Source organism: Nipponia nippon, unplaced genomic scaffold (assembly GCF_047370975.1).
Source record: "Nipponia nippon isolate SJK-2023a ecotype South Korea unplaced genomic scaffold, ASM4737097v1 scaffold_15, whole genome shotgun sequence".
In the NCBI taxonomy this organism is placed as follows: Eukaryota; Metazoa; Chordata; class Aves; order Pelecaniformes; family Threskiornithidae; genus Nipponia; species Nipponia nippon.
The window spans coordinates 2,185,034-2,198,643 of record NW_028262331.1 but is presented as its reverse complement, the minus strand read 5'-3'; the positions used below and the strand labels follow the sequence as shown (position 1 = coordinate 2,198,643).

At 44.0% G+C, this 13,610-nt stretch overlaps 1 protein-coding gene across 5 annotated transcripts in view; it reads left to right on the top strand.

The window, feature by feature from the left end:
- AUTS2 (activator of transcription and developmental regulator AUTS2) overlaps positions 1 to 13,610 on the top strand; it is a 791,277-nt gene that overhangs the window by 345,499 nt on the left and 432,168 nt on the right. For all 5 annotated transcript variants that reach the window (XM_087751981.1, XM_087751984.1, XM_087751982.1 and 2 more), the window contains one exon: positions 11,746 to 11,847. In XM_087751981.1, the coding sequence (XP_087608107.1) occupies positions 11,746 to 11,847 (102 nt within the window). The remainder of the gene's footprint in view (positions 1 to 11,745; positions 11,848 to 13,610) is intronic.

The following is a 13,610-nucleotide window of genomic DNA, read 5'->3' as shown; positions in this document are numbered from 1 at the left end:
AGGAAATGAAGAAGAAAAAAAATAACCTGGTTGTTTCTAACCTGGCACAGTTCCCTGCAAAGCCCCGGGGTCAGCTGCAGCCGTACGACCCAGGGCGTCTCAGGGGTCTGGGGAAAAGCCGCCTGGAGCGAGTGGGTAACAGCAGGGCCGGGCGCCTTGAGCAGAAGAGCTGCTGTGAAACTACGGCCTCAGGTTCAGGAAAATTGTGACTTGTTAGTGCCAAACAGGCCGGCGTTACAGAGCAGCACCCAGGACTGCCGGCAACCTGCGCACAGCCCGAGATGCTGAGGGATCTGATTTTGTTCAAAGAGCTTCCCCGAAAGGGGGTGGAGTGTGTACCACAAAGGCTCCTCTGCGTGGCAACTTGCCATCTATCAGAAGCTAATCCAGATTTAAACAACTTAAACAACAGTTCCTCCCTTTGCTTTTCTCCTGAGTTATTTGTGATGACTGGCTTCTCTTCATCTCTAAACTGCATCAATGACAGCTGCTAATGAATTCAGATGGTTCATTCCCTTCCCTTCTGTGCTTCTTCAAATAGATTTTCTTTGCCAGATACTTCAGCTCCCCTTTCCTGCTAACAAATTGGTACTGTGGTATATTATTACGACTTTCGCTTCTATCATTCAAGCAAGGGGAAAATACAATATGTATAGAAGTGAGTTATATGTCAAAATGCTTTTACTCCCCCTCCCCCCCTTTCCTTCACATTATTAAATTATAGAGAAATACTATCATAATAGCCTCTTGGCCAAGTCAGAGAGAGCAGAGTTATGGTTCCCTTGATAAATTGCAAAACATTATTAAGTTTTGCTCTCTGGACTGAGAGTATTGGCATAAAAGGACATCAACCACAGTCATATTGGTCTTGATTGCTGCTTAATTCCTGCTTGTTTGTGTTAGACATCATGTGGTTTGATTGATCTTGCCCTGCTTTTGTCATTATAGTTACAACTTCCTAGTTTTCTCCTTGTACAGAGACCACAGGATGACTTTTAAATCTTGAATAATTTATATGGCTGGCCAGTTAAACGGCTTAAAATAGCATTATATTTTTAAGCCAATAGCTCAACCTTCAAATCATTATTTATGCAACCAAGTTATTAAATATTTATTCTGGGCTTATATCGAACTATGAAATAACAGGGCTCTCTTATGTAAACAGTGGCAAGCATCTTGAGGTCCATCCATGAATACTGATGTCTCCTTCAAGACATTTATTTACTTCTGTAATGTTAACTGGGTGTCAGGTTAGTGGTCTACGTAGAGGGAAAAAAAGAATGACGGTAGCCATGACTTAATTCAAGCGAGCGAGTAGTGTCACTGCTGTCTTTTTTCAGGCTCGGTCCATGGAGCTGCTTCACATCTTGAGATGTTCGCAAAAGGTCTCATCCCATCTTGCATCTCCTTTGCGCATGAGGAGCAACTATCCTGTGGACTTGAAATGAATGAAATTCTACAGAAACTACCTTGGTTTTATGTTTCCCCTCATTAAAACAGGTGGAGGCTCTTTAGCCAAATTTGTAGAGAGCTGTAGAGCTGCAGTGCTGTTAGGATTTTTTCGACCTGGCCCGTTTGCTTTTTGTTCCATGTGGTGATTCATTTCATCTTCTTACTGAAGTATTCTTCCAGTAAGTTATACATTTCAAAGTCATCCAGAGGCCAAGCAGAGTCCTTAGGGGGTAGGATGTCAGGTGCTCCGGGCTAAATGGGGTAATATTTCTGTTCTCCTCTCCCCTTTCTGGAGATTCAGAGTACAGGTAGTGTTTACCTCCGCTTTCCTACCTCACCTGACCTCTCCCGTACAACAGAAACAGCAACTCCTCCCAGGTCCAGGGCTGAGGTTGGGACAGAGTCCCTGAGGCTGCGGGCTGGACCCTGTGCCTGTCACCACTGAAGCAAGAACTGGTAACGGTCTAACAAGAAGGACCTGGACAGTCGTCGTTGCCAAGTGCTCTGAAATGGGCTGTTCTTACGCAGAACGTTGGGGTCAAACTGCCGGCTTGGCGCTCTCTTTTTTTAATGAGCAAGCCTAAATGGAACCACAAAAACCAGTCCCTGGTCAACTTGTTGCAGCGAATGTGCATACACTGCTCCTTGCAGGGTGTTCCCAGGGCTTGGTGGATGTGCAACTGTATTGAATGATGATGTCTGTGCCCATAGAACTTAAAGTCTGGTTTTGGGAGATACAAAGCAGAAGCGAGAAGTACAGGTGGTGTAAATGGGCGTCACTCGGCTGACTAACACATGGGACTTGTGCCATCTCTGGATCGGAATGTGAATGGATGTACATCCGTGAGGACAAGGATGGTACACTTGTAGCAGGCTGGAATAGGCACTAAGGCAGCTGTGTTTCAGAGGTGGTTTTTAGCGATACAAAGGCTAGTTTCCCTGACGCAGAGCCCAGGGAGAGCCTTGGAGATCCAGGGTGGGATACAAACAAGCTCAGCAGTGGGACTGAGTAAATATTGGGAGGAGCAGATCGATTCCACCCTGATTGCCACCGCTCTGGCTGCCTCCCAGCAGAGCGGCCAGACCCTCGCTCTTTTATCCTTCTCTGCTGCGCAAGTCTGTGCTATGGAAGGTGCTTGGAGAGATTGATTGGTACAATGGAGTGCTTTGCAAGGTGTAATTTTAAAGGCCGTATTTCTCACTGTGCAACCATCAAAATGCAAAGGGTCAGAAGAAGCCTATATTTTTTTGCAATTCAGCTTTTAAAGTGTGCTGAAATACGCTTCATTTGTTGCAATTGCCAAGAGCTTGCTGTTTCATACTGCTCTTAACAGGAGCTGGGGAACAGAGCAAGTCTGTTACACTTTATATGTTGTATAATGTATGTATGATTCTGGAGTGTGATGAGTTTATGCCAAATTTATCTTTGATTTCTGTATAAACAGTGCAGAAAAAATGATGGGCTGCATTCTCTATGTAACTTAGATAAAATAGAGCCACAGAGCTACTTCGGAGTACCTTCTGTGAGCTATATATCTAAGGTTGCCCAAGCATATAATGAAGGAGAAGAGGATCTGGAAATAAATGCCTGTTCTCTTTATCCCCCACCCCCGCTTTGGCAAGGATGCTATTTATTCTTAGCCTATGTTGCTTCTGCTGTTGCTACTGTAAGCAGAACGCGATCACTTGGTGTTTCTGTAATAACAATGCTAAATAGCCAAATTCTCCCCAGGAGGAGAGGGGTGTAGCTCTGTTTCTTTCAGGAGGGCCTCCCCCGTTTAAGGCAGCAGAGGATGAGTTCCTCTGCCCCGCCGTACTGAGCCAGGGCAGCAGCAGACCCTGGATCAGCTCACAGGCAGCAGGAAATGACCATCAGTGCTTTAGAATAAGTAAGTTAAAGACACCCTTGTTCTCTAGCACAGAGCTAATTAGGTATTGGTTTATAGTTATTTGTTCAAGTTCTGTTAGATTCAGATTCTTTTGTCAACAGGAAATTGGAAAAACATATATGTGTGTTTATTCTTGTTTTTCATAAAAAGAATTTTTGACCACGAAAATTACTTTTTCTTCTCAGCAGAGGCAGGAAGGAAACAACAAAAGATAAAATCTTGTCTTTGTTGGTCTACCTCACTTCTACCACACAGGTATGCAAAAGAAAGCTTCATATTCTGGTAGGGATGTCAGATGATGGCATGTAGGCCCTGATCCTCAGCAGCTGACAAGTTCTTGGAGCACGTGCATTGGTTGTTGTAAGAGTAAATACTGAGATGTACACGGAGAGCCTCTCCTAATGTTTTATTGTATCTCTTAGGTAACAAGATTTTTCTTCCCTGATGTGAAAAATGTCTTTGTATTAATACTGTTCAGAGTCCACACGTGGTGTGAATTCTTTTTTCATATTTACTGCCTAAACTTGTGTATTGTAAATATTCTTCCTCCCCATTATCTCACCTCTGATTTGCTTTCCTTGTGCTGCTCATCTGTTTAGCTAGTCAGGCAGATGTCGTGGTGGGGAACACGGCTTTGTTAGAAATGCAGTGTAGAGGTCTTGCTCCAGATTCACGGCTGCTGTGTTGAACCATCTTTAAAGCTTTGCATGACATGTAAGTTCTGTATAAGTAGTATTTGTCTAACTTATGCCAGTAGCAAGATAGATTTAAATGAAAGCATTTAAATGACAGCTGCTAATCATGATTTAAATCACAAGTAACAAGCCTTGATTTACATTGTTGTTGTTTTTTTCTTGCTATGCAGTTCTCCTCTTATTTGTTTTCATACAGCCAGATTTGTTCTCAATCATTGATAAAATATGCTTTCTTTGCAATCAAATACTCAGTCCTACGTGAAATCTGCTGTTGCTCTTTTCTCACTGACGGAAGGCACTTTACGTGTGTGTGTGTGCTCGGGTAGGGCAGGGCCGGCTCCTGGATCGGTTGTGTTTGCGCAGTACTGGCGAAGCGGGTGTTGCTGCCGTGCCCGCGCATCTGTGTACCGCAGCAGCACAGGCAGGGCTGCGGTTCAGTGCTGTTGTGATGTGTGCGTGTGAAAGCTGAGCTGACCAGAAAAGTAAAGATATTTGCTTATTTATTCTAGATAGAATTTAAAAAGCTTCACCCTTTAACTGAACAATGTTTAACTCATCACCCTTTAATCCACTGATGTTATACTTCTGATTTTTATACTCCATTATTCTGTTGTTTAGAATCAATTATGCTTCAACATGAATTGTCATATTTTGAAATCAAAGTTAAAGATTTTGGAAGTGAAAAAATATGTTTCATTTAACTGCAAAATGATGCTACAATACATACCTTAATTCGCTGATGATTTTTCCATGCTGGTGGTGGTGGTTAGTGGGAACTGCACTTAGCTTTTGGGCCCTAAGAGCACACCAGAAGCGGTCTCCTTGGAGCGCGTGGTGACATTTGTATCGGGGGAAAAAAAATGGGTAGAATCAGTCAGGGAGTCAGTTGAGTCAGCTCCATGGTTGGGTGCTGGAGATGTTCCCAATGCTGAACCATGCATCAACGTCAGAGGCAGCTGATGCTGAAGAGGCTTTAGTGGTCTGTCCCTTGCCTGTCCCCCCACCTCACACCAGCATATGGGGGTGCCCGCTGCTCTGGCTCCCTCCCCAGACCTATGGCTCGCGCACCATTGCTGGGAGCTGTGAGGACGCAGCCCAACACGGTGCCAAGGAGCCCATCTCTCTCCCGTGACCGTGCGGGATGGGAGTGGGCGCAGGCTCTCCCACCCACCGGCACCCTCCCTCCTGCTTGTGTGCTGTGAGCCAAACTCCTCCTGTTTTTTTTAAGCCCTGAAGAAACAGTGATGGATTCATGATAAATCATGCTGAGGCGGTCCAACCTGTTAACTAGGATCTCACTGGGTTCAGCTGGGCTTTCTTTTTTCTCACAGGCTGAACTTGGCCATTGCTCCCTGGCCTTTGGCCACCCGGAGCAGCCTGCAGTTGTCAGCAACTGCCTGATTTGCTGGTGCTTTTGCCTAGATCCATGTGTGCAGCACTTGGGAAAAGCATGTGACTGCCAGTAGCGACAAAAATTCACATCTTCGGAGCCTGGCTTGAGTCTGGGCTGCTGGGTGAAGCCCAGAGAGCAAGTGCAGGCAAGCTCTGTGTATATGAAGGAGCAGATAGAAATGTCTTTATACTGCGTAGGGCTGTTACCCTGGTCAGGATGAATTACTGTCATTGAGTTTGGGACTGGGCTGTACCTGTTCAGGCTTTCTGGAGTCAGGAAGCATTGCTAACAGAGCGTGTACGAGTCTGTTCACCAGCTGATCTGAACTAGAGAATATATTTGCCCAGGTAGGAGCTGGATGAGAAGAGTTTTGGACTGTCTTGCCCTTGCAAAAGCTGTATAAATAATGAATGACAGGCAGAACGGAAAGCCTAAAATTCCCCTCCCCGCAGTAGGGTTAATGCCATCCCTTGGGGAGCAGGTGTCCCCTTCCTCTAGGACTCGGGTAAAGGCTTAGCTTGCTGGCTGCGCTATAATAGGGAGAAGTGTTAGTGTTCATAACTTTAAAGTATAATGCAGTGAAATAATCCTTTAATTCCATATGGTGTGGAAACTCAGGCGCCTTGAAACTATACCATAGCTTGGATTTACTGCTGCCAAATGGTATGGGGTTTTAAATTAAAATATATTTAAAAAAAAAAAAAAAAAAAGAGCTTAGTAGAGCTACATTAGGGTGTTTTTGACATGATATATAAGCTCTGTGAAAAAGGCTTTTGCTAAATTCTTGGTATGTCTATTTATTTTGCTTTTCTTTACTTGCTAACCAGGCACCGCTACTATGGAATTATCTAAAGTGGCTTAAGGATCCAGCAAAGCAAACTGTGGTCCCGAGAGGATGATGCTCCCTGTAGTCTGGGGCTCAGCTGCCCTTTCATCCTCCCTTACACCTCTTAACATGATCGACTACCTCTGTCCTTCATTCTTTTCTTTTCTGAGACAAACGGCAACAGAGCGCCATGTTGTTATGGGTTATCCTTAGGAGTGTTTTATGGCTTATGCCCCCCATCCTTTCATTTCACAAAAATGTCTGACTAATGTAGTAACTATAGCACTATTCCTGTAGGATCTATTCGACTCCTAAGCCTGTATATGTAGGTCTACTTTACCCTTTAACTTAGAATGGCAGAAGGAAGCATCGCAGAGAGCTACTTTCCCTGGACACAGCTGAATATTCAGGTTGCACTTTCGCTGTCACAAAATAGGGCTGAATATTTTCCCTGGTGCAAAAATAGTTGCATTAGATTTCAAGTCACCTGGAAAGCTCTTCATGCCCTGAAAGAAGAGTTGCTCTTCGTGTTTACTATTACAGCAGTTTCATGTTGATGTTTTTGAATCTTTGTTTATTCATAATCTTGGCAGTTTCTGGCCAGTTTCTTTGTGACCTTTAGGCCTGAGCTAGTCTCTCTCTTTTTTCTTCACCTCAAACGGTCACTCGTAGCGTTGCGTATCTTATGCCTCTCCTCCTCTCCTCCCGGTGCTATCTCTGTAACTTCTCGCTGTGTCCCTCGTGGCAGTTCAGCTCTGCATCTATTTTGTGTTACTCTGCAGGGCAGCACAGAGTGATACGTCTTGAAGTTTTTTTTACTTAGTTTATTAGCAGCTGAGTGCTTTTCACCAAACCACGGTGTGGTGAGTTTACCTTGGCCAAGGGCCAAACTCCCACCCAGCTGCTCTCTCGCACTCCCCCTCTTCAACTGGGCAGCGGAAGAAAATAAGATGAAAAAGCTTGTGCGCTGAAATAAAGACAGGGAGATCACCAATTACCGTCATGAGCAAAACAGCCTTGACTTGGGGAAAACTAATTTAATTTCTTGCCAATTAAAATAGGTTTGGATAGTGATAAAACAAAAAAATGAAACACCACCTTCTCTTCCCTTCCCCCCCCCCCCCCCCCCCGCCCAACTCAGCTTCCCTCCTTTTTCTCTTGTGTCCCCCCGAGGGGTGCAGAGGGATGGGGCTTGTGCTCTGTTCTCTCTGCCGCTCCTTTCCCCCGCTCCGGCATGGGTCCCTCCCATGGGTGACAATGCCTTGAGGAAAAATCTGCTCCAGCATGAGCTCTGCAGGTGCCGCCGTTCCTTCAGGGAATATCCACCCGCTCCCCCGGGGTCTCCCTGTGGGCTGCAGGGCAATCTCCGCTCCGGCTCCTGGAGCACCTTCTCCCCTCCTTCGGCCCTGACCTGGCTGTTTGCAGGGCGCGCTCTCACATTTTTTTCCCCCTCGCTCCTCAGTGCTTTGGCGTTTTTGCCCTTCGTTAAACACGCTTTCACAGAGGCACCGCCAGCCGCACTGCCCGGCTCCGCTGGGGCTGCGGAGGGGCTGCTGAGGAGCCGGCGGGAACCGGCGGGAACCAGCACGGGCAGCGCCCGCCTCTCCTCACAGAGGCTCCTGCGGTCCCGCGGCCCGCACCTGGGCAGGGCCCGCCGAAGCACACAGGCTGCATAGGGCTCATGTCTGTACGAAAGGGAACAATGAAAACCCAGGTGAGTGCGGGTGTTTCCAGGGTTGTTTTTTTTTTAATCCGCTTTGGCAGTGGAGCCACCTCACCATTAGACGTCGTCCTTGTTACCGCAGTAGCTCCCAGAGCATTGAGTGGGATTATTGGGTCCCGTTGTGTGCGATGTACTCTGCAGTCGCCTGCTGGGAAACTGTCCCTGATAACAAACAAACAAAAAAAAAATAGACCAGTTTTGGAGAGTAAGGAAGACCCGCCATTATTCTCACTCTTTGGGGAGGGAATTGGGTGTGGTGAAGAATCAGAAATAAAACCTACTGCTGAGTCCCAGCCCAGCGCTTCAGCCAGCAGCCGGCCTTCCAGGTCTGTTTTTTTTCCCTTTTCCTTTCTTAACAGATGAAGTGTAGCTATCTAGTTATCCACTTCTGCTTGACTTTCAGTATTCTCCAATAGCTTTAAAGGCAATACAGAATAATAGGTTCTGTAGTGCAATAGAAGATTTCCAGATTTATAATGCGCTGATGCTAAAAATGACCAAAAAAGCCTAGAAAAGTTTTGGAGACATGGGTGTGCACCAGGGGCCCGGCCCCGTGCCATTCAGACTGGGCAAACGGACTCGGGTCGCTGATTATCACTTTTTTTTTTGCACGTACCCCGTCCCTCACGCTTGGGGAATCTTTCAGGCTGTGCAGGTTCGCTGTGAGTCAGCGACACTGCGTTGTCAGGGGGTTGTGCTTTTGGATCTAGAAAATGTCTGTATTTCCTCTTTGTTAGATACTATGGATGGATCCCTACATGGATAAATTCATTCTCACTGTACAATGAAAGCGTGGAGTCAAATGCGCTTTTTGCAAACCTTTCTTTGTTCCTCGCTCAGTGCAAATTAGAAGAGTAATGGCTGTGTTAATGTGGGAAGGTCCTCAGTGGGACACTTGAGTAGACATCATGGGAGTTTCATGCTGGCTTTGCTTTTTGCATGGGGTACCTGACAGGAGTCGTACAGGAGCAAGAGTTGTCAATGTTGCACTTTGAATTTTTTCCAGGGACAATTGCATTTTCGAGGGGAAGCTGATTTTAGGGTTCCCAAGTACCCCAGAGTAATGGACCGAATGCATGCAGTGTAACTAGAGATCCAATATTTTATTTGCAGACCTATTTTAGCAGCACTATGTTATTTCAACGTCGTTTTAATTTTAAGTGGTTGAATCTGTGCGAGTAGATCGAAACAAACCATTGCCTATCCACATTAAGTGTTCTCATGTGCGTTTGTGTGTAACTTTAGGTTCTTAAAAGAAGACAAGGGGCACATTTCCATGCTTTATTTTTTTAATTTAACACAGATTGATGGGTTTTGGAATAAAATGTAAACCCTCAACAGTTTGGCACATGGAGAAACTCAACTTGGAAAAAAAGAAAAGAAAATATGGAAAGCTTATAAATCGTAACTTGGACTTACTTCTGAGTTTACTGTCTAGTCTATGCAGTTCACTTTGTTCCTGCAGAGTTTCAGGCTCAGATATCTTGGTCATATTCTCTTATTCCTTGTAAATTGTGTCTAGAAAAACGACACCTGCTGGGTTTTTCTTCTCTTCTCTGTAAATAGCTGGAATTCGCGATGTAACAGAAGTATAAAAACGAGCCGTTATGATTGGTCAGCAATTCACTAATGTGTGAAAATTGTGTACAAAATAAATTGAGGTTCTAAAAATAAAATTTGAGACTGAAAAAAATTCTTCAGGCCCCAGTTACAATAAGAGTTTTTTCATCATTGAGTAGATGTTGACAAAAGACTGAGTCAGGGAAACTTGATCCATTTTCTTTTGGGTGGTTAAATTTTAAACCTGGGACCATAAAATTACAGTACACAGTGGTCCTAGATAAGATCTGTGAGTTATATGTAAAGTATAGGACTTTTTGAATTCGTTATCCTCCCCTCCACGTCCAAAAAATGCTACCTAGATCTATTAGATCTGACTGATGAACCATTCCATTTGAAATAAAAATCTTTTTACTTGAGATTTTCTGGCTGAGCTGTGGAATATTTAGTTTATTTATTAAATTGTAAGTGTTTGACAAATAGCTCTAGTTCTTATGTTACATTTTCTTTGAGCTGAGAATGCACCTGTGCCGTTTTTTGCAGTTGTGCTCGTGCATTGCAACTCAATTCTGTGTCTGAGCCTGTAGTTTTTTGTACTTTCTCCTTTCTTTCTTTTGACTGATAGAGAGCACCCAAAACTGCCTTTTACTGATGAGGGGGATAAGGGACGAAGGTAAAGCAGCACGCACATACCAAGCTTGCACATGCAATTTGCTCTTGTAGTGGTAGGGAGAAACTGATGATAACCGTTAGGGTGAGGATGCTTTGTGCACTCCTTTGGTGAACCTGGGAGAGAACAGCAGTGTATATGGGTGGGAATGTGTATCTGGGAAATAGGGCAGAAGTGTATGTCTTGTTTGTGTGTGCCTATAAAGAAGAACGTGTGTGATTTTTTGTGTGTGCAGCACATTTCTGGGAGAACTGGAAAAAATGAGAAGAGATAGAAGGAAGGGGGGAAAAAGTTAGTGGAGAGAGTTCATGGAGAAGGAAGTTTTGGTCTTCAGTCATGTGATGGAGATGAGTGTGATTATCTATTCCTGTACAGTCTGAGTAGAAATTACTATGAATGTATTAATAATTAGTTAGGAGGAGTTGTTTGGTATTTGTTATATGAATATAAGTAAGTGTAGTAGGTGTCTCATAAAATACTTCATTAGGTACCTCGCCAAGTGTTTTCTCTGCATTTACCTGTGCTGCCAGTGTTTATATATGTGATTTTAAAATCTAAATTTCTGAAATGGACTTTTTGCCAGTATTAACCTCAGGAGTAACCAGTCTTCATAGAAAGTCAGTTCAAACGAAGCATCAACAAGGGTAAACCAAAATTTCAATACATTCAAGCAAAACATAGGGAAAGATGTGTTAAAACAAATATATACATTTTCAGCATTGCAGTAAATGTAGTTCACATCTTCCTCGTGCTGTATATATGTATATGTGCTTGTAGACATGTGTGTAATGTGTAATATGGTAAATGTTCATTTTGGTACACTGCTGTTGTAACATGTTGACCTGCGCAATCCACAGTGTAAGAGAAAGCAGATGTGTTCTCAATTGTATTGAAAATATAGTTTGTGATTTTTTTGTATTATTTATTACAATGCCAGTAAAGTTCATTAAAGATGGTTTGAGGGGCAAAAACAATCTGATACCTATTAAGTAGATCATGTTGTTTTATGAACATTGAGGTTAGTCAAGAATTTTTTATGGTACCAGGCAATGTTGTTAGGGGCTAGTCCAGCAAACGGCCTCCCCGGAGTGACGGCTGCTCCTTCCCCTGGGGAGATTTCCATTAATCTTAGATCCTCAATACTCTTACACTGTAATGAGGGAGGGATTGATTCTGCGTGTGCTTCGATGTGATGATAACTTCAAAAACTGCATCTATGGCATAAATAACTTGAGAAGTCTAAAAGTTCCCAAAATGAAGGTCTTAAACTGTGATTTCCTTGGGGCGTGAGTGGTGCCTCCTTCTACCTGCAGGGTCTCGGCCCGTACGCGAGCTGTCACGTGTGTGAACTTGTTTTGCCGTCTGCATTCATGGTCTTGCTAAGATGCTGCCTTGCACCAAAGCTGCACTGTGCTGGTGGCAGTGTTGCAAGCATGCTACTTTGTGCAGATGTGAGGATGGTTAAAGAGTAGTGGACAAGGGGATTTACCTGAACCAGGCTGAACTCTTGCTCTCTGTTTTTTCCTCTTTCCTGCAGCTCAAGCCAGGTCAAAACAGTTGCCGAGACAGTGACAGTGAAAGCGCCAGTGGGGAATCAAAAGGTTTCCATCGAAGTAGCTCTCGGGAAAGACTCAGTGACGTAAGTAAAACTCCTACAGCCAAATAACTGCTCTGATTAACCCCTGGTGTAGTTTTCTGAGGGGTGTAAGTCATCACAGGATTTAGTCTTCTGGGATGGTTTGTTGCTAAAATCCCCTTCCCTTTGGGGGGCTGGGAGAGGAAGAGGTAACTTAGGTCTCCTGCCCCAGTTCAGTAAACTTCTTAAAGTTTGGTGCAATGTCTGTGTGAAAACACTCATTCATTTTGAAATAGTTGAAGGCCATTTAATGAAGTTAAAATGCTCTGCATAGTTGAGAAGTGAGATGGCCTCATTTTACCCCAAGCGGGGAAGGAAACGAATGCATTTTTTTGGGCTAAATACTGTCTTTATGAAAATTATTAGAGAGTCTAGAGAGACTCAGATAATTTATATATAATGAATTGATATAACATGGCCAACAATAGCATAAGCTCTGCCTTTATTGCTCTACCTAAACTGCTGTGGAAGGTCCTAAGATGGCAGCTCTGTGGAGAATGTTTTTCTCCAGTGAAGAATGCTGGCCATTCACTGAATGACATGCATGAGTTATTCCGACATACGAATGACTACAGAAATCTTTCTGTTGCTGCAATTAGATTATTATTTATTATGTGTACCATCACAATCCTTGAGTGTTTTATTCATGGCTCTGGGTCCTCTGTGCTACATGCTGTACAACAGAGAATATAAAGATAGCCCTGTCCCAAAAGAGTATCTAAATTGGGGGTTTTGTAGGTCAGATCCTTCAGTGGTAAAAGCATGGATAGCTACATCAGTCAGACCAATTTGTATCAGCCAGCAATCTGACCCTACTTTTAACTAACCCGCATTTTGGAAACAGGGATTTCATCGATAGCATGTCCGTGTAGATCTGGATGACAGATACCAGATGGCGTCCTCTATAGGCCAATCCAATAAAACTGAATTGAGCAGACATTAGAAGGAATACCTTTGCAAAGGATACATTTTGTTGTGAGAATTTAAGCCTGAAGGCACACAGCTAGCAATTTTTGCTGAATTGTGCATATCACTGGAATGGCCGCCTGATTTTTTTTTTTTTTTTTTTTTTTTTTTTTGTCTGTGAAGGTGTGAAATCTGTAGCACTCTCTTTCCTCATCCCTTTGTCACATTATTTTAGAGGTCCGTTCCTCCCCCAGAGCCAACCTTTATGGGTACGTTCAGTTAGACATCTCAGAGCCTGCCCGTCGTAGCTGTGGGGTGAGGTCAATCTCAGTGCAGTGCTGTAAGATATCTTTGGAAGAGGAGACTGAAACCAGAGGAGATAGTAAGTGAATGCTCAGTACAGGTAGCAGTGGATGGCAGCTGACCGTCAGCCTGTCACTGTTGCCATCCTCGCTTGCTCTGAGCCCTATGGCAGCTGAGGAGTCGCTGCGATGAACTTCACAATTACACAGCACCTTCCAGCAAAAAATTTCACAGCTCCTTATAAGCATGGTTTTAATTTAGCCTTGTCACTCCCTTGCAGTGTAGTCAGTGGAGAGCTCTGAGCCTTATTTGAGCTTCCCAGCAGCTCACAGAGTTGCAGTGCCAGACCTGGCAGTGAGAGCAGAGACCTGGTTCCCCTTCCACCAATCAAATACAGTTTTTCTCTGATGTTTTTACAATACTTTCCCTTTGTCTTTGCACTGTGGCGAATTAAAAGGAAGTGGAGAGCAAATATAACTTCCCTAGTGCACCAGAGAGAGGACGTAGGGATTCACAGGTTGCTTGAAAGGAACGTTATGTAAATATATGTGAAAATG